Raw genomic sequence first — 21079 nt, forward strand, 5'->3', positions numbered from 1 at the left:
TCCTTGAACTGTGGTTTGAAATAATAAACGAAAGTCGCTTTTTCAGAAGCTTTCAACAGCATCTCAAGCATCTTCATCAGCAAATACTTGCATGTCAGCTTGACGAGTTATTAAGTCAGAAAACGAATTAAAATTTATGGAATGTGCCTACACTAATATCCAGCGTTAATTAGAGCTGTTATATTGTTATATGGTCAGCTTTACAATTTGTCATGAACACACTGTTATTTTTCATAAACAAATATGTGACATTGTGTTTTATTTGATGAATTCGGATAATTAAATTTTTACAGGTGATGTTTTTGAGTCGTTGTGTTTAAGGTGAAAATGAATCCATATTATCACTATAAAACATTCATCCCACACATCACAATAAAGATGCATTTACTCTCTTGTTCCTGTGCTTGTACTTCCCATAGCTACGCAAAGTGTCCGCCCATCAAAAGAACTATTTCTACGTATGTAACAGTTGATCTGCTTTAGTCAGTCTCTTCCTACGTGAACATATCCTACGTAGACGTCCTTCGTGAATAGCTCAATTAACGCTGTACTCAACCAACGTGGGCTGTGGATGTGGCAGCAAAGTAACGCCAGTCCTGCTGACTACGTGTCCTCTGCAGTGCACTCACAAGTGTAGTTGTGGTTGGTGTTTGTATATTTCCGTATTGTCTGGTAAGTAGTCCTTTTGTATAAATATTCTTCCGTCCATTTTGCCAGAGATAACCGCTAGGCAGTGAGATAGCCGGTCATTGCTAATGCTAGCTAACGTTAGCTAGCCCCAAGTATCACTGAACAACAGCAGTAACACTAAACATATAGCTCCATTCTGTTAGCCATATTAACTAACTTTCTAACTTCAGTCACTTCACATATGTTGGAGGTTTTTGGTGTGAATAGCGCCTAGCCCCTGGCTATTTAGCTAATGTTTTTAGCAAATGTTTATAAACTATCTAGTACAAATATTGTCATCTTCACTAGGTCAGTATGCCAAGTTCAAGTACCAACACAGTGCTGAACATCATGATGCATAGATTTCCAGTTACTAAATAATGCTCAAATTAATAATAATCTTTATTGGTTTTGTTATGGTATTTTATCTTCTTAATACTTTAAGCCTTGATGTAGATAGCCACCCTTACACACTGTCTATCAATCCTTAAGGCTGCATATTACAGATGAGGTTATTGCACCCTTACAGTAACCTGGCACTGGTTTGTGTGTTCATCACAGCTGTCCTCAAGCATCAGTGCCATGTTTGCCAGGCTGGCCTTGTGCTCTCGCCTGCCATCCAGAAACTGGCAGTCAAATTGCAGTCGAGTTTCCATCAGAGCTTTTTCCCAAGCTAAATGTGAGTAATCAGCCAACTTCTTACCTGAAGTGGACATTGTTCTCACCATCTCTTTCTCTTTGCTATGTATGATACAATGTTGCATGCTGATGAGTAATAAAATGTTACTGTGTTTTTCTCTTCAGTCTCACTCCCACGTCCCCATGGGAAGTCTTTTGCCCACCGCAGTGAGTTAAAGCAGGCCAAACGCATTGTAGTGAAGCTGGGGAGTGCTGTGGTGACACGTGGAGATGAGTGCGGCCTGGCACTGGGGCGACTGGCCTCAATAGTAGAGCAGGTAAAACCACATTAATATTGTTGATGCAGACAAGAGATGAACTTTTGTTGATGATAGTTGTTTTTTTTACGTGCGAACATATGTGAGAACACCACACATTATAAAGTGGACATCCCTGATGAGTGATCTTGGCCATTAAAGAGGAACTTGAATGGTGTTGTCCTTGTCTGTCCTATCAGGTGGCCATGCTACAGAATCAAGGCAGGGAGATGATGATTGTCACCAGTGGTGCTGTGGCATTTGGGAAGCAGAGACTGAGACATGAGATCCTGCTGTCTCAGAGTGTCAGACAAGCCTTGCATTCTGGACAAAACCAACTCAAAGACATGGTGAATAATAGCATTTAACCCCAAATAGTACATAAACATTTGTTAGATTTTGTTCATAACCTTGTATTTTAACCTTAGTGAAATTTCTCGGTTTTTCAGTCAATTCCAGTTTTGGAGGCAAGAGCCTGTGCAGCTGCTGGACAGAGCGGTCTGATGGCGTTGTATGAAGCTATGTTCACCCAGTACAGCATCTGCACTGCACAAGTATATACTAGACTTTTATCACAGAATACAATGCTGAAAGAGAATGACTGAAGCATCTTTACATTTTCTTGCATTTCGGTCTCCTTCTTTAGATTCTGGTCACCAATCTGGATTTTCATGATGAGCAGAAGCGCCGCAATCTGAACAGCACACTTCATGAACTGCTACGGATGAACATAGTTCCTATCATCAACACCAATGATGCTGTTGTTCCACCCCCTGTTCCCAACAGTGACCTACAGGGGGTAAATGTGGGTACTGTGTGATGGGCACACTGGGAATGCTAAATGTTGTCCAGAGTTGTGGTGGCTTGCTTAAAGCATGCATACACAAAAGACATATGTTTCTTTTCACTTACATTTCCACCCTCACTGACATTTACTTCTTGGACATATGGTTTAATTTTTGTGGTTGCTTTAAATGTTCTCTGCTAATTCAAAAGGTGGTTTTCTTATTTTCTGCCATTATATCGTGCAAAGAGCTACCTGTGTTATCTCCTTTTGGAAAGAGGTGAACATATGTTGTTTGTTTTACACCTGAATGGGACTATCAGGCTTTTGTTGCATGGTAGCAACTGACAAGATGTTATTCTACAGTATACTGTGAGCTACAATGACTTTCCATTTGGCTTAATGAATTTTCTGTTTGTATTTCAGGTAATAAGTATCAAGGATAATGACAGCTTGGCTGCACGACTTGCTGTTGAAATGAAAGCGGACCTCCTTATTGCCCTGTCTGATGTTCAAGGTACAGATAAAACCATTCATTTGTTGTATGTTAATTTGCATGTAAGCATTAATTTTAGTTCACTGTATGTGCTATTAAATGTTTTCAAAGGGGCTACATCTAAGGATTAAATAAATAATTCATTTCACTCTGATTTCTTAACACATTCAACATAATTTATAACAAATTATGTTATTGGTAAATTATTATATTGAGTACCAAAACACTGAACCAAAACCCCTTTCAAAATATATAAATATGTCAGACAGAAAAAAACTTCAAATCTGTTTTTGAGGGAGTAACCAACAAATGTTTAGTGATTTTAAACAATAAATTTTACAGAGACAGTATATAATTGACACAAGTTAAATAAATTTCAACACTAGTTCACAAAGGCCTCTGATTCTCTTTCACCTTCCATATTAAGCCATCTCTGCTTTGCTTTTATTCATTATCTTATGTCTTTGAGTCATATGTAAATAGTAAACTTTCTAGTGTACATACTGTCTGGTCCGGTTTCTCTTGATGAAAAGATATCAATATCAGTGTGACTGCTTCAGTTCTATAAAGGATTTAAAAAGGAAAACAATTCTGTCCAACAGGCTTATTCGACAGTCCCCCGGGAACAGATGATGCCAAGCTTATTGATATATTCTATCCTGGAGACCAGCAGTCAATCACGTACGGCACTAAGTCCAGAGTTGGCATTGGCGGCATGGAAGCCAAGGTCAGCATGACAAAAAGTATTTGATCTCACAGTGTAAACAGGACTGAGTTGGTTTAATGATGAAAAAGTTATACTCAAGGATTTTGTCTGAATCAGGTCAAAGCAGCACTTTGGGCACTACAGGGTGGGACGTCTGTTGTCATTGCCAATGGCACAGATCCTAAAGTCACAGGCCACGTCATCACAGACATTGTGGAAGGGAAGAAAGTTGGCACCTTCTTCTCAGAAGTGAAACCTGCAGGTAATGAGTAAAACCATCTGGAAAGAATATTTTACTCACTTGTGTGTGTGTGTTTTTTTTATATTTGATGCACGTGTTTTTGACACCACTAGGTCCAACTGTGGAGCAGCAGACAGAGATGGCCCGGCATGCAGGCAGGGCTTTGGCCTCCCTGCTCCCTGAACAGGTGAGTTTCTTGCTCCCTCGATGTGGTGGGGCTAACTGAAGAGACGTTTTGAAATACTGTATAGTATATGAAGACTATTTTATCAAGAGGTCCAAATTGTTTTAGGCTTGATTGCAGCAGAATCATCTCCAATGTCAAATCAATATCGTTTTATATCTTCTCTCACTGACACAGTGAAATAGCACTTGCAGTTTAATCAAACATGTTTTCATTAAGGCGATCTTTAGGTCAAATCCCATAATTACAGTATATTGACCTCATGTCATTCCTAAATTAATTAAATGCCAAGATTAAAAACAGGAAAAAAGTAAAAAATCATTTTCACAACGAGATGCAGGGGGTTGCCAATTTCATTTAGTTTTACGTTCTTCTGGTAGCGGCTTTAATTACTCTGTAAGTCTGGTATGTGTTAATAACATTTAGGTGTGTTTATTTTTTTTTCCAGAGAGGAGAGATCATCTGCTGCCTTTCTGAGCTGCTCACAGAGAAGAAAGAAGAGATTCTCAGTGCCAACAAGAGAGACATGGAGTTAGCAACAGCATCAGGTACAGTCACAGAGTAGAGACACTCATCACCTTAATCCACAGCTGCCTGACTTAAACGTCAAGCCCTGCCACTCATCTGTAGCAGGGGAAACTGACATAAGGAGGAGGCTTTGATCATCTGGTTGTCAGCATTGGTTGACATTTGCCACTAGCTCTGGTGTCCATCAGCCATGTTGGTAGTAAGATGCTTATGAATGGATAGTACTTGTAAGTTTTGCAGGAGTCATTGTGTGCCTTGTGTTGTAGGGCTGCATGGCATTGTGTGTAAGGAGACTGCTCTTCATGTGGATGAGCAAAGTTCTTACTCCTGCTTTACAGTTTCTCTGTTTGCTGAAAGCAGAAAGACTTACTCTGCATAGATCTATGGAGTAATGCATTGTCAGTATTTACTCATATCTTTCATGTATCTCTCCTCATAGGTCGTTTCTCCCAGGCTCTGATCGACCGCCTGAGTCTGTCAACTGCTAAGCTAAACAGCCTCGCCATTGGCCTCCGTCAGCTTGCTGTGTCCTCCAGAGATAGTGTGGGACGGGTGCTGAGGAGGACCAGGGTGGCCAACAACCTGGAGCTGGAACAGATCACTGTCCCCATCGGTGTCTTGCTGGTCATTTTTGAGTCACGTCCTGATTGTCTCCCGCAGGTCAGTGAAGCCCAGTGCTCAGCCTGTAGACTTAATCAACATTAGCTGCTGGTTTGCGAGAATTAATGACTTTGTCATTAAAAGTTAAACACTCATTCTCGTATTTTATTTTGTGTTTCAGGTGTCAGCTCTGGCTATCGCCAGTGGAAATGCTTTGCTACTGAAGGGGGGTAAAGAAGCTGCTCACACTAATAAAATTTTACATCAACTAACCCAGGAAGCACTTTCCATTCATGGAGTGACAGATGCCATTCAACTGGTAAATCTAAACACATTTTCACATCATTATTAACATAAACTCAGAAATTCTGTAATATCCTAAAATGTACCTTGACATGTAGGTGAGCACACGAGAAGAAGTTGAGGATCTTTGCAGACTAGATAAGTTGATCGACCTCATCATTCCAAGGGGCTCATCCGAGCTGGTCCGGGAAATCCAAAGGGCAGCAAAGGGTATTCCCGTACTGGGCCACAGCGAGGGCGTTTGTCACATCTATGTAGACAACGATGCCAGCATAGACAAGGCTATTGATGTTGGTATGTGTTTCCTGTGTGTAGCTGTGAATGTTGGAGAAAATTTTGATATTTTGTATTTCTGCTATAATTTGGTCAGAGTGTTTTACAGGTTGTAGAAGTACTTCTAGTAGTTGTAAGAGTTTATTCATTTTTTATTATGAGCTTGTTGGGGTAACCCAGAACTTCTGAATAAATATCCTAACTTATGTTTTATTTTAGTTAAAGACTCCAAATGTGACTACCCTGCGGCCTGTAATGCCATGGAGACCCTCCTTATCCACAAAGACTTACTGCGAACTCCTATATTTGACCAGATCATTGATATGCTGAGAATAGAACACGTAAGAAACATTCAGAAACACTCCTTAACTTTGGGCACAAATATTACACATAGAATTACAGTATATGGTAAAATATTTTATATACTTTGATGAAGGTTTGTGCTCCAGAAACTGAGACAAACTTTCTGGAGAAATGGTTTGGCGGTTATCTCATGTCAATAAAGTATTCTCTGTTTATTTTTGATTTCTCTCAGGTGAAGATTCATGCAGGGCCCCGGTTTGCATCCTATTTAACTTTCAGCCCATCCGAGGTGAAGTCTCTGAGGACAGAGTATGGGGACCTGGAGTGCTGCATTGAGGTGGTAGACAGCATGCAGGATGCTGTGGACCACATCCACAAATATGGCAGCTCCCACACGGATGTCATTGTTACAGAAAACGAAGAAACTGCTGAACAGTTTCTGCAGCAGGTGGACAGTGCCTGTGTATTCTGGAACTCCAGTTCTCGCTTTGCTGATGGTTACCGCTTTGGCCTAGGTATGTACAGTATCAGGCATGGTTTTACTTCTCATTACTATCTGAAAAAAAAGAGAATATAATATACATCCTATTGTAAACTGATCTGACTGACCACTGTCTTGAAAATGGGGCAGAAGAGTTAATTTTACAGTACTTATTTTACAGGCGCTGAAGTTGGTATCAGTACGGCGCGCATACATGCCAGAGGTCCAGTGGGTTTGGAGGGGCTTCTGACCACCAAATGGATTCTTCGAGGGGAAGGGCACACTGTGGCTGACTTCTCTGAGCAAGGCAGTATGAAATACCTTCATGAAAACATCCCTATACCCCAGGGGAGTTTTAGTTAGGTGCTCAACCAAAGAGCCATCACCAGGAGTCAAGATAAGTGTTGTCTGCCCAGTTTATTTAAAGGCTTGTCTGCCAGTAGCACTTCATCTTTTCAGCTGCTGCATCATCACCTGTATAAATCCCTCATGGTGGTGCAGGAAGCTTGCATGCTGAATTGAGGCTATTTTTACTGGACAAACAAGTTCCTGGTTTTGTGAACCTGTGCATAAACCTCAGAATCTGTTTTTTGTTTTTAAAGATGAATACCAATCTCCTGACTGCTTCTTACACAATATACATATATATTATGGTAAAAAGAAAAAAGGAAATTAATTCCGTTATGTATGTGTGACAGTGTGACAGGTGAAACTCTTTCATCTGTAATGTCATTTTTTATAATGGCAGAAAAATAAATCATTGGTCCAGCTGTGATTTTCTAACTTATTTTTCTACATACAAACTCTCCATTGGTGTTTTTGTAATTTACTGTAAGTGTTTTGGGGTGGGATTTTGGTTCAGTTTTATCTTGCTGTCCTTTTTGCACAGATGATTGAATAAATACAGTGTACAGTTCTTTACTCTTGATTTTGTGTTTTGTATCTGTCACAAACATAAATATTGAAAAATCATCATAAAGTCCATGGTTTACAAATGCATTTAGTTTATAGCCTGATTTTAGTTATTGCACATTTTAATTGAGGTAAGTTTTTAAATACACAGTAATGCTAACCTTCAATTGCTTAACAGATTACTCTTTTCAGACTTGGTTCTACTCTCAAATAGTTGCCACCCTTGCACCTATTATTTGCCAAGAAAACATAAACCGCTCATTTTAGACATGTAAACAATACAGTGGTTCATTTCTGATTAAACCAACGTGTACAACTCAAAGCTGTTTAGATATAAGAGGTCTGATGTTCAGTACTTTGGAATTTCCTACACGCCATCAAGGCAGCACTGGTGACGTCCTAGGTGTGGGCGGAGTTTAACGTCCAGCAGTACTTGCCCGGACACCGGGCAAACTCAGCTGTCATCTGTTTCGATACTAAAGATGGCAGGAAACAAGTCTTACACTATAGTAGAATATTTCGGCGGCGATGATGGTTACCGCTGTGGTTACTGTAAAAATGAAAAGGGAAATTTTTCTCATGGTAAGTGTCTAATGAATTATTGAAGAAACACAGCTAGATGGTATAGCAGAACTAGCGGATGCTAAGGACCTAGCTCCGTCTACTTGCTGGGCTAGTGACCGGTTTTGATTAGAGTGCTTGCTAACTGTAATCCAAATGTAAATTTGACTAAGCTATAGCTGATGTACTGACTCCGGAAGACAGTACACAGTGAGTAACAGATTAGTTAGCGTACACGCAACGTTACTTGGATGATGTTCAGGTTATTGACGTAGCTGAGTGTCTAGCCATTAGCGTCTTTCAGCACAACTGTTTCACACTGAAACAAAACAAGACTGTCGAAGAATAAAATTAGCGAGATTGAGCCGTTGTTGTTGAATGGCTATTAAATTTGGAAATAATGAGTAACTCAAGGCTAATGCTGTAACATTAGCAGATTAGCAGCAGACTTGTTAACATCTCTATTAGCATCTAGCCAGCTAACGAACAGTGTATAAGCAGTGCAGGACAGGAAAACACGACTGTTGCCCTCACACGCGAAAGTGCGGCTGCCTTTCTCTCATTTGGCCTGCCCGTTCTGTGACACTGATATAGAGGCCTTTAAGTATCAGATGAAATGCGGAAATGAAGAAAGCGCAAACGTGTCTTTAACTGTCACAATAATATTTTGGTGTATATAGTTTATAGCTGATGGTAAGAGCACCGGGGTTTTATTTAATGTTACTCAAAGCTAAACGCTTTTAGGTCGCATTATATAATTGAAGTGAATTGCGCATTAACTACAATAGTTATTCATACTTTTTTGAGTTGACTAAGTTTTGTAGGTGTAGCAGACAGTGTGGATTACATAATAAACCGAGTGGAGTGCTGTTACAGCATAAACATGAGACGGAATATGAGACAGTGATACCAACATGCTGAAACAGAAGACAGTATGTTTACGACATGTACCGTTAGCAATCTCAACAGACTGTGCAGCCTTGTTACTATGGCAGCATCATCAGAGATAAAATGGTGATACATTTAATGACCCACATTCTGTATTTAATTCGATTGATTTCTACTCCTGGTTGAACGTAGGCAGATGAGAAAACAGTCTGTGCAGCGGTAATGGAAATCCTCTCTCCCTGATCCAGTTGTGAGTTGGTCAAGGTTCCCTTCCAAGTGAACAAGAATACAAAAACGGCCAATAGACAAAGCATTTAATAGAAATACATTTCTGTTCATATTCACTTATACTTCTCACATTGTCAATAACATAGTATAGGATACCGCTGCTTGATCCTAAATGAAGTCCAAACAACAAAATTGTTTGTTTACATATCTGTTTGTCAGGAAATTTTAAAATAAATGCCAGACTTGCACAACCATATAAATTAATATGATAAAAAAAGCTTGTTTATCATTTTTCAGTCAGTGGGGAGCTAGTAACACACATTGAAAGCTCTAAGGCTGTATTTGTGAGTATTGTGTCTTGGGTAGCTCCGTTCCATAAAGGAGCCTTTCCACCCACTGCCTGTTGTATAGTAGTATACTTAATGAAAAGTAAGAGAAGATGGGTATATTGCCAAATTTGGTGTATCAGGTTAATTCAGGGTATAGTTTCAATAGCCTGCAAAAATCCTGCATTGCCAGGATTTCACAAAAGGTTGACACAGACCACAGAATCACCTGCTATCAAGGTTTATAAGCGATCTATTGAAAGTTGGGGTGGACGGTTTAGCAGAGCTCAAAGGGCACTGAAGTGAAAAGGTTGTACTGCGTGTTCAGAAAAACCTGCGTTATGTTAACTGCACTTTTAGAAGTTTGACTTTGATACAGAGCTATAAAAAAGCTGTGTAAGAAGATGGGAAGGGATTTTCTGTGCAGGAAAGAATAGTGTCATTCAGTTGAGCTGAGCAGGTGCGAGACAGGTTGACTATAATTAGACTTCAGGCAGTTCCTGGTGAAGTCAATGAGCGATTGGGCTCAGAGCCTGCAGACGATGCTGTTGTCTAATCTAAGAGTGGTAATGATGTTACATCATGTGGGCATGGCAGGTTCTGGAGAATAGGAAAGACTGAACTCTCTGTGTAACTCTTATAGATGGTCCCTATGGATGTTAAAAGTTTAGAGGTTCCCTTTGTGGATACAGGGTAAAAGAAAGTGCACTAGACTTGCAACTATAGAGTTGAATCTGTTATTTCAGGCCACTGGCTTCTGAAGTAATGTTGCAGCTTAAACAATCAAGCTGTGGCAAACATGCAGTTTTCTTCCACTATAATTTCTCAAGTTTTATTCTCACTGAAATGCTTTTATTTTCCTGGGAAGAGGTGTCGAAACAGTCTATAGATCGACCGATATATGAGCACAGTGTTTTATGTTGTAATGTAGACTTTTCCAAGCAGGTGCTCAGTAAGATAATGTTTTCCTCGAGAGCAGTGATCTTATCAACAGTGTTGTTACATGAGATGCAAATGTGACTCCACACACTACAGAGCACAACATCTGCCCTCCTCTGTGCTGCTGTGTGTGTCATGGCTCAGTGGAGGCTGGAGAATAGATCAGGCGCTCCAGTTGTGTCACGATCACGGCAGCTGTTGCACTCACATCAAGCTCATAGGGCTTGATTCAGTTGAACTTTTACCTTTTTAAACTTCTGACTTTCTGCCAGTTTTTGTCTTATTTCTTTGGGCTTGCTGTGTTTTTCCCCAAATTTACCTTCTCTTGAAAGTTTGTAGGATTTTCTCTTCAGTAAGTTTAACAGTGTTAATGTGGTTCAACCCTTAAAAGTCACAATCATCCATATAATATTTTTATTTAATTATTGGCAACATATATTGTCAAGATTTGTATAAAAGAATGAAAGTTTCACAAAGCCTTTGGTCCGTTGTGATTTTTAAAAAAAATTTTTATGCAATTTATTCAGTTTTTCTTTTTGTCAAACAAACCTGGATGCAAATAATAATAATGTTGTTTATGCAGCAGTATGTGTAGCTGCACCACAGTGTACAACAGACAAAAGATTTTGACATACTTTGATGAACAGACATGTTATGATATGTTTATCTGATCTATAAGATGTGTAAAAAAGGTGTTTTACCTAATACACATTGTTAATTAAAAGCCCCTTGATTGGTGGTCCAGTAATGATAATACCTCTCACGGAGTGTTTCTGCCATTGTCATTAAAGAAAACCTGCAGTCTCGCTGCTGTGTGTGTAGGCCTTAGAGCTGGCTCCAGTCATTCACTGTTTCAGTGTTGTAGTGTCGCTCTGTTGGCTCACACAGTGTTGTCCCATTGTCTCTGTGGACTCTGGCTAAGCAGCATTCTCCTGGGACATGGAACATTATACTCAGTTGCAAACTAAGTGTGTGTTGTGTGAACTGGTATACAGCCAGTTCCCTCGGTTGTTTTAGATGTAAACTGATAGTGGTCTCACCATAAAGTTTCTGGTGTGTGCGCATGAGCAATCTGTGTATATAGTTGCAGAAGAAAAGGTCAAGAGTTGACACAGGGAGCTCAGACCTCAGTTCTGGGAAGAAGGATCCAAGCTGCTCTGGCTACAAATAATAAATTTGTTTACATGGGGCCCTTAAAGCACTGTGGGAATGCACTTTGGGGGAAACTGTGATTTAAACTGCAACAAAAATATGGACTTTCCACCGGACTGTCAAGTAGCTTGCTGACAACTACGCATTAATTATATACATCCTTCCTATTTCAGCCTTATTTTGTCATGAAAAGTGCAACAAAAAAAAAAAAGTGTTCTCTGGTTTTAAGTGGACAAAGCAAAGTATAGTATTGTAAGAAATCATTTAAATGTTTTAAAGCAGTGATGTTGGTTTTGTTTTCTACAGGGATGTGGTCTCACACCATGACAGTACAAGACTACCAAGACCTCATAGATCGAGGATGGAGGAGGTGAGTAGCTGTCTCCTGGTTTCACCTAGTCCCTGCACAGTTACATAAGCACCTTTTTGAATTTTGTCATTTATATAGAAACATCATATTGAATATTTCAAATCATTGATAATGTATTTTGCAGTTAAGACTGTTCTCGTTTTCAGAAGTGGGAAATATGTCTATAAGCCCATAATGAACAAGACATGCTGTCCACAGTACACCATCAGGTAATGAAATTTCGCTCATCAGAATTTCCTTCACAACTGACAAGAGCAGAATAACATGGAACACATGAAGATGGCCCATGGCAGATTGACTAATAGTCAACTAATAGTTAACTAATAGTTAAATATTTTTGTAACAGCAGAAATATATGTAAATGTATGTTGTTCTAACCAAACATTTACCTTGTGCTCTCTGTCAAGGTGTCATGCAGTGAAATTTCAGCCTTCCAAATCCCACAAGAAAATCCTGAAGAAGATGAGCAAATTCATTTCCAAAGGGGAATTACCAACAGGACAGGATGATGGTGAGAGTATTTTTATTTTCATATAATAGTTATTAATATCCGTGTATTGTCTGATCATTTTCTCCGTATTGGCATTGTAGATCCATAAAAAAATGGATAAAACAGCAGTCACTCAGCTGTCAGCAGTCAACACTGTTGCACTGTTGGACTGCAAATGTATCAGAATTCATGGTTGAAAATACATTTGGAGTTGGGCACAAACTCACAACAGGGTTTGTACTGTGGCTCTGTAGAACACAGTATCTGGTGTAAATGATACTGATTTTTTGCCTTGTAGGGGAGCCAATGGACTCTGTGTGTGAAGAAGCAGGTCCACGGGAACCGAGTAAAGTCTCTCACGCAGAAGTGAAGTGTCCTGTAGTGACAGACATTCAAAAGGAAGTAGCAGAGTGTCCCGCTATCACAGGAGTTCAGAAGGAGGTAGCTGACGCTGTGCCCACAGGCTCAGAAATGCCAAGAAACGATCCTGTATCTGTTCCGGATGGAAGAACGACAGCCACACCTCCAAAACCAGGTAAGAAATCTAGTTCCCTTTCAAATGGCTTTTTTTTCCCAATATAAAGAACATAGACCATGAAGTTAGAGCTGCAATGATTTGTGGATCTAAAAAAAATGAATCTGCAACTATTTTGATCATCACTTGCATTATCACTACATAATTTTTTGCAAGCAAAAATGCTTGGGCAGTGGGAAATCATAGCATGCAGTTTTCAAGATTTACTTATATTTTATACACAAAACAATTAATTGATTTATCAAGTAAATAAATGGCAGATTAATTGATGGTGAAAATAATCTTTAGTTGCAGGGACCATATGAATCCTTTAACTTGTATACAGCAGCATAATGCTAAATATATGCTGGTTCATGCCGCCTTAGTGTGAATGTGATATTACAGCAGCTGCATGTATCAGTCAGTTAATGAGTTATTAGAGCAGAGAGAAGAGGCTAAAAGAACGTAATGGCTGACTGAGTAATGGAGTGGTGGCTCAATGACAGTTTGTATAATGCTAATTATTATTAGTGTCATTAATCACTCAGGAACAGGATATCGTAGGTTTCTTAAGATCTTGTGTTATGCTGAATGCATTAATTACTGCATGTATTTATCTCATTAACTCTCTTGTAACACCAAGATGTTATAATACCATCTTGGTAGGAACAGGTGGAACTTTTAAAGTTAGTGCAGTTTTATTCACGCCAATCATCGAGATCAATTAGTGCATTTAATATAAGTATTTTGTTGGGGATGATGATATCGAGCAAATTAAAGTGCTATTTATTAACAGGTTAATCCCAGAACTGAATAGTCACTATTCAACTAGCCAGCCAGGACTTTACACAGGACTGTGAATGAAGGTTGGTTATTTGCTTTAAAGAAGCTATTTGTAAGATTTGCTATTGCTACATAGCCAACATTACCATTAACAGCTGTTTACTTACCAGTCTAGAAGAAATGTTGGGTGTTCAGCCTCAAACTTAATTCCTTCACTTGTCAGGAGCTGTGTCCAGCTGTGAAAAACAACTGCTTCTATTTCTATCACTTCTTTTCTTGTACTGAATTTAGCATCTAACCACCTAGCCCTGGCCCAGTCGGACTGTCTCGTCACTTTTTGATACCGATTCACTGTAGTGTCGAGGCTGCCCTGAAGAAGTAGCACTTCTTGGAGGGACGTTTTATAACTTCTTGTCTTGTAAACACAACAAAGGCTGAAACTCTTGGCAAGACTGGTGAGTAAACAGCTATTAATGCTAATGCTGGCTATGTAGCAATACCAAAATGTTCAAATACCTCCTTAAAGAGGCAGGTTGAATAGCCACAATAAAATATCCTACATTTACTCTTAAGACTTGTCCCATCCTGATTCCACACAGTGTTGTCTACTCAGTACTTATTGTGTCTCCTAAGAGCAAGGTAGCATCATGCTGTGGTTCTGCTGCACCTACCAAAAAACTTGTTTGCTGTTTTCCTTTTTTTATTATTCATTTTGGGTTTGTTGAAAGTACATTAAGGATGACTTAAGACATAGTGACTGTAGCTTTAATGACAATTGATGGCAATCAATTGTAAAACCGTCACTGTGGTTTTCTACAATAGCAAAAGCACCATTGTTTGCCAGAGGGTGTCACTGTTCACCTTGTAATAGACTCCACTGTGCAGCGGCCTGGTGAATGAGGCTGCAGTGTCCTCGATGTTTTCAGGAGTGTGTCTGGTTTGGGCTTATCTGTCATGTTCTCCTTTTTACTCTCCAGTACAGGATATCCTCACAGCCAACTCACAGTAATGAATTAATAACACTCGTAGTGAAGAGATAATAAACTCCCCATTAGACACAGGAAGCAGCACTCCTAACAAATGTTCTTGTTTCCTTCACCACTTTTCACCCACTTTCTTTTCCTCTCAAACATCTAATGAGAACACTCATCAGTCAAAAGACAATGACGTACTGTATATTGGAGCAGGAAGCTTGGTACTGGCATGAGTCAATCAAGATGCAGACATAAACATACAGAGAATTTTCAGCAGTGCCAGTATCCTCCTGCTCTTACACCTGTGTCAGCAGCACCACGCTCCTCCTGCTCAGACTGTCAGAAATAACAAGCTGTTTTAGGAGGCTAGCAAAGAGGAAGCAAAGAGGATTTACTATGTTGAGCCAGCGGTTCTCCACACCCCCCTTATTCACCTCCAACAGAAAACACCTGGACATATCTCTCCTGTAGCTTTATGACTGAAGCACTTTATGGCTTTGGGCAGGTTCCAGCTCTCGCTTGAGAAAGCATGGCTCCCCATCTGCCATATATCGCACATAAAGCCAGAGGTAAACAGGTACAGAGGGACATATGGAAGGTGTTTTTTTTTTTTTTTTGAAAGCTGTGTTGGGGTCTGTTTTTGTGGGAATCAAAAGTGAAACATTCGTGGATTTATTTGTGTTCTGTCTTGAAAATAAGTCCTTTATCAATTCAGAAGACAGTGTAGCAGTAAAGAAGCTTAAGTCTGGGGAACTAGTCAATACTGAAATGAAAGATTAAACTATTTTAATTGCCCTGAAGGGACTCATTTTGTAACATTAACAGATGAACTAAATATTTATTTTAAGATGATTTTTTTCCAAAGTGAAATAATTTACCAGGGTTAGGGTTTAAGCAAGTCGAGCAAAGAATAGTGTTGATCAGTGTGCTGGTGCACATTGTGGTATTGGTTAGAGTGGCAGCATGTTGGCTGATGACCCAAATTTGTGGCTTTGTAGGAAGCAGTGCAGTGTGTTTTTTAAGTAGGCAGAGTTGACAGAGTGGTGGTATAACATACAGTTACCCCATAAAATGACATTGCATCCACCCATGTTAGTATTTTAGTGGCTGCTCACAGATAACAGATATCCTCCTCCCACAGTAAATTAGTTTTGTGGCTCTACGTGTTTACATGTGAGAAAGCAGTATGTCACAATTCTAGCCAGTTTACTCTGATTGTGAGAGTCATATTTGTGCCTGGGGAAGCGGGGAGGGAGAGTGTCATAGCTTTTATGAAGTGCTAACTGCTGGAGCGGGAGCATCTGTCTTCCACAGGAACTGATCTGTCACACTTTATCTTAACCATGGCTGCATACGCTGTCCTCAGAAGTACCTGTGTCTGCGTGTGAGAGCTTGACAGAGAGAGAGAGAGGGTGTGTGTGTGTGTGTGTGTGTGTGTGTGTGTGTGTGTGTGTGTGTGTGTGTGTGTGTGTGTGTGTGTGTGTGTGTGTGTGTGTGTGTGTGTGTATAGTGAGTGTTTAATTATAGGGAGAGAGAGGCACGTGGACGGAGTGATCGTGGATAAGGTTGATGTGTTTGTGGTTGAGTCAGTGTGATGAACACAGTCCAGACTCTAGTTACTCTTGACCTTGCTGTGTTTATTCTGACAGGAAAACCATTTGACCAAGCTATAGCTCCCAGGGTTGTATGTTTATATCTGAGAAATGCTTCCCTCCTTTAGTGACTGTTATTGATACAAAACCCATATCTCAGAACTATTGAAATAAAATCTATAAGGAGCTCTTACTGTGTTTCACATTTACTATTCACATGATAGAATCTTACAGTAGACAATAAAGGACCTTAAATTTGAGTCAGCTGAAGCCAAATGCTGCCAGTGAACCTTGGCCAGTGCCAGAGTTTCCCTCTCCACTTGTCAGGACCGGGTGTCCCCCTCTTCCTTGTGACATTGACGGAGGAGAAACTTAGTAAGTGAGCTAATGGTGACGGCTGGCAATAGGACAAGCAGGAAATAGCTCTCGTTTCCTTATTGCTCCAAACAGGATGTGGGCGTGTAAACTGTTGACATGGGATGCCCGGAGAGCTGGAGGGCTTGGCAAGAGCCCAGGAGGTGGTGGTGGAGGAGGAGGAGGAGGAGGAGGAGGAGGATGAGGAGGATGAGGAGGATGAGGAGAAGCAGCAGAAGCATGAGGAGGGGTACTGAGAGAGGGAAACAGGGAGAGACTAAGTTGCTTCAGTGAATGTTCATGTTAGTCATGTTGAGAGAGAAAAATGGAGAGATTGTATGAGTGTGTGTTCTGTTAATAGAAACCTCAGGTATGGCGAGCAGAGCTACTCATTCAAGTGCCCACATCACACCCTTGGATTCATTATATCTTCTGTTTCTGCTTCTTCTGTTCCTTTTATAAATACACACTAGCTATCTGCTAACTACTTGGACTTAACTACCACAGACCATATTGTTTTATAGCCTCCTAAGCCATGATGTAATGTAAAGACTATTGAGGCAGTGAAAAAAGAAAATGACTTCCATAGGGCTCTGTGTCGAGACTGGCTTCTTCGGCAGGGGGTACACTAAAGCAAACATGGCAGCCCATTTGCCCAGAGGGGCAGGCAAAAATCCATCAAAAACATGGTGTAAAACTCACAAAATCTGTCCCAAATTTGAGAATCATCAACGTGAGCATCTTGAAGTTACCCCTTTTTATACTCCTGTGTTAAGTGTTCTTCAGAAGGCAGCATAAAAGCAACACTTTTCATCCACACCCTTAAAAGGATTTATTGAGTTATTTCTTAAGTGCCTATTTTTCTGGAAAAGCTTTGAAAATGTGATGGCGTGTCTTTTGCACAAAAGCAGATTAACAATGATGTTTTTTTGTAGCACTCCTTCTAACCGGCACCCTCTTCCCTTCTTCTCGCTTTTCTCTGAGCTGCAGGGATGGGAGCTGATCCTAGCCGGCCGCCATGTCGGAAGGCCAAAGACTTAAGGAAGGAGCGACGTATCCAGAAAGAGCAGATGAGACAACACGCTGACGGGGTCTCCTCTATTGTCTCACCTACCCCAAGCACCCCCACCCAGACCAACCAACCCAAAAATCTGGAAGATTTCATCAATGAGTCATTGCCTGACAACTCTTCTCATTGCCTTGAGGTGAGCAGAAATAAAGAGTAGCTGCTTTGTTTTCTCTTTTTATGTGACTTGGAATAAACATTAGCCTATTGTGATGATTCCAGCTATCATTAAGAAAAAGTGTTGTTGGTTTAGCTTTCCGTCTCCATAATGTTTGGATTCAGTTAGCTTGAAAATTTGGTTTCATAGAGCCCTCTTCCCTAGCCCCAGTGACTTCACCATGTGTTTATGTGTGCTGAGAGGATAGCTGGCCAAAGCAGAGTGGAAAAACCACCCCTTCCCAGTTCGAATTCAACCAAATGACAGGCACACCACACAAACTGGGTCGCGTTACCCTGCTGATGACATTAAAACCACAGCTCCCAGCTCAGCCGGTACGAGAGGACATGGAAATGAACTATTGGCAGGAAGCAGAACGATGTAGAAAGATCCCTGGCGAAGGCCTCAAGCTGAGGTTGGTAGTGTAACGTCATTCTTGGTCTTGACCAAGATTTGAGCCAGATGCAGTGATGAACCAGGCAGTGTCTGTCTCGTCTCTGTAGCCCCTGAGACTAGACCAAGACTTCCTCCCGCTTCGCTCTTTTCAATTGGATTGTTTGCCTGCAGTTGTGGTTAAATTTCACTAAGTGGGGATGAATACAAGGTTATCCTTTGCAAATCAAGGGCTAATAATATATTTTACAAGTCAAATAATTGAGAGATGCCTGTATTTATTAAAGAATATGTGGCTAAAGGAACAATTTGGATGATAAGCAACTTAATGAATCAATGTGATGTTGAGTCTTGGCTTTCTGAACTGTTGACTGAGTTCAAAGAGGCTTTCACACCAACACCAGAGGATAGCTGTTTACACAAGAGCAATTAAATGCAGCGCAGCTCAGTTTGATCATAAACACATCCATATCACACTATTTGACTGATGGGAAAAAGATAAATGTGACATCTTCGAAAATAAATATAGTCAGGAAAGGGAAATTTGGTGATTAAACATCCCTTTGCCTTGGTGGTGCCATAGGCTCACCTTAGTGTGAAACTGCTCAGTTGAAATTTTTCTCTTGACATGTTTGTTACACAATCTGGCATCTGTGGTACTTTTGAAGTAATTTAAATGCATCGCAAAGAGATAAGTGACAGTGACAGGGAAGGCAAGTTCAGATGTATGTACAGTCCCGTAGTAACCTGTGTCCGGGCTTTAAATGCAGCTTTGGTTTGACTATCCACCACCAGGGGTCAGTGTGAGAACGTGATTCAGAGCCCCTCAGGCACCTCAGGAAAGTGTGGAATTGTTCACCCGCTATTCTCCTCATGAGTATTGTCTACCGTCACCACACTTTTCTCATTAACATAATGTCTCCTCTGTTATATTACTTTATAATGGTGTAGTGAAAGATTCAGGTTCAGGGCAGCACATGTCTCAGTTAAAGAGAAAGAGAGAAAACATGATCTTTCATTTTAATTAAAGCCAAACAAAAGCCACTGGTATTATGTGGCTTTATTTGAACATTCTTAAAGTGGTCAAGCATTTTAGACTTGGTGTCAAATTTCAAGACTGTTATGAGAATTGTTAAAATTTCATTTTCATGCTTTCCACCAACTGCTGCAGTGTTGGTTCACCAAAAGGATTTCAGCCTATCAAAATATATATCTAGCTTTAGTACAAAATTAAAGAGACCGAACTTGAGCATTGTCCTTTTATGTAAGAGGCCCAACGTCTCTGTTTGACTAAAGGATGTGGATGCCAAGTGGTCATATGAGAGAGACCCGCTTAGGTCCAACTCAAACAAACCCCAGGTTCAGTTCCTCTATCCTGTCCGTCCAGGGGATTCATATGGCAAAGCCTCTGTGGCCAACAAAAGCTTCCAAACGAAGAGACGGTTAATTAAATGGGGCCGGAGGATGAGAAAGTTGAATTCCTCTGTAGATTTTGTGACATTAGCAACACTCTGCCAAATTTTCTCTCCATCACAGGCTTCTCCTGATCCTCCCTGTTGAGGCTGATTCATAGCACTGCATGGACAACATTAAGAAATGCTGTGTGTGAGGTTGCAAATGGGTCTTAGCATGAATATCTTTATGCCTTGGTTTATTATGCATCTATCACATGTATATATGGATTCATTGATTTGGTAACTTACATGTTTTTTTTGTTTTGTTTTTTTTTTTGCTAACTTGGGGTAGGTTAGCTGAACATGAACTCATTGCACTTGAAGTAATAAATCAACACGTAAACAAATTTGGTTTCTGGTTTCTGTTGGACATGATCAGGATGAAGAATAAAACGACATGGTGAAGCACTGGAAATGGGCTCATACACACACCACAATAAATAGGCTAATGATTATTTCTGCATTTTCTGCAACAAATGTTTTTTTTTTTTTTTTTTATGTGCTATTTTGTGTCACAGTGGAGATGGACATAACTCACCCCACTCTGTACTGTTCTTGTTCTCCCATGAAGCTTCAGAAAATCCAAAGTTTGATGTTTTTGAATTTGTCTATAAAATGGTTAAAACTCTTAATGACACTCAGCTACAAGAGGGTGGGTTTATGTCAGTCTCTCTCTCTCTTTTCACAGTTCTTTCACACTTTTTCTCTCTTTGATTTTGTTCCTCTTTTTTTTCTTTTTTTTTTTATATACAGTATATCCACTTATGTTATTCTCAGCACTTCTTATCCATTTTGATGTTAACCCCTTGTCTGCCCATATTCTTTTTGAAGGTGAGGCTAGTGCGCTCCAATCCCCCTAGCCCGCAGTTCAAAGCCTCTTTCGACGCCTCCTACCAGGTGTACAAACTCTACCAGATGGCCATTCACAAGGACCCTCCTGACAAACCCTCCGAGAGCCAGGTCAGAGGGTGGGGGCCGCATAGGTCAACCTGCTTTAGGGGCACTCAGGGAGGGGGGGGGGGGCGGGGGGGCTGAAAAGTTTGGGTGCCTACAGGGGCATCAAAAGGATTTCATCTTGCTCTAATCATTTGGTCCCTTTTCAAAATTTCAAACGTTTTATATCATATAATAGATAGAGAAATTTATCATTGGTTCAGTTGTTCTTTGTTGTAAGCGCCAGGTGTGATTCATATGTTTTTGATGTTTTTATACATTTTTTTTAAACAAATGCAACACAGGGAGTAATATTTTTGGATGTGTCTGTTTATTTGTAATTATTATTTACTTAGTAACAGTATTTAGTAACAGTTACTCATTGTTAAGTTTATACTTTAATTATGTAATGGGTATTGTTTTTACCTTTTTTTTTTTATTTTAAATCATAATGAACCACAGTCAGGACTGCACCTTAGATATCTACAAT

The 21079-nt window shown here is 40.1% G+C and overlaps 2 protein-coding genes across 7 annotated transcripts in view; both read left to right on the forward strand.

The window, feature by feature from the left end:
* The first annotated feature begins 520 nt into the window (after positions 1-520).
* On the forward strand, positions 521-7419 carry LOC111220592 (delta-1-pyrroline-5-carboxylate synthase-like). Of its 3 annotated transcripts, none has more exons than XM_022743718.1 (17): positions 521-672; positions 1199-1348; positions 1474-1625; positions 1805-1954; positions 2054-2158; positions 2251-2409; positions 2815-2905; positions 3487-3611; positions 3708-3852; positions 3945-4018; positions 4464-4563; positions 4983-5203; positions 5325-5462; positions 5545-5740; positions 5939-6060; positions 6255-6537; positions 6685-7419. In XM_022743718.1, the coding sequence occupies exons 2-17, from the start codon at positions 1252-1254 to the stop codon at positions 6864-6866; spliced, it is 2340 nt and encodes a 779-aa protein (XP_022599439.1). In that variant the 5' UTR covers positions 521-672; positions 1199-1251; the 3' UTR covers positions 6867-7419. The 3 variants fall into 3 exon arrangements, with proteins under 3 accessions (XP_022599439.1, XP_022599438.1, XP_022599440.1); XM_022743717.1 differs by having other exon boundaries at positions 1231-1348; XM_022743719.1 differs by having other exon boundaries at positions 1231-1348; positions 2251-2403.
* A 426-nt stretch (positions 7420-7845) lies between these two features.
* Positions 7846-21079, forward strand: part of ate1 (arginyltransferase 1) — a 50985-nt gene continuing 37751 nt past the window's right edge. For 2 of the 4 annotated variants that reach the window (XM_022743981.1, XM_022743984.1), the window contains exons 1-7: positions 7846-7997; positions 11816-11879; positions 12026-12088; positions 12287-12390; positions 12668-12904; positions 17577-17791; positions 20488-20616. In XM_022743981.1, coding sequence (XP_022599702.1) covers positions 7898-7997; positions 11816-11879; positions 12026-12088; positions 12287-12390; positions 12668-12904; positions 17577-17791; positions 20488-20616 — 912 coding nt within the window. In that variant the 5' untranslated portion in view covers positions 7846-7897. The remainder of the gene's footprint in view (positions 7998-11815; positions 11880-12025; positions 12089-12286; positions 12391-12667; positions 12905-17576; positions 17792-20487; positions 20617-21079) is intronic. The other 2 variants (XM_022743983.1, XM_022743985.1) reach the window with 1 other exon arrangement.

This window comes from Seriola dumerili, unplaced genomic scaffold (assembly GCF_002260705.1).
Source record: "Seriola dumerili isolate Sdu_G_001 unplaced genomic scaffold, Sdu_1.0 BDQW01000073.1, whole genome shotgun sequence".
Lineage (NCBI taxonomy): Eukaryota > Metazoa > Chordata > Actinopteri > Carangiformes > Carangidae > Seriola > Seriola dumerili.

Excerpts from the sequence above, each read along its gene's own strand:
- LOC111220592 (XM_022743718.1), top strand. The coding sequence starts at position 1,252 with ATGTTTGCCAGGCTGGCCTTGTGCTCTCGCCTGCCATCCAGAAACTGG. Across the intron at positions 1,626-1,804 it reads TGGCCTCAATAGTAGAGCAG|GTGGCCATGCTACAGAATCA; the intron begins GTAAAACCACAT and ends CTGTCCTATCAG. Across the intron at positions 5,204-5,324 it reads GTCCTGATTGTCTCCCGCAG|GTGTCAGCTCTGGCTATCGC; the intron begins GTCAGTGAAGCC and ends TTTGTGTTTCAG.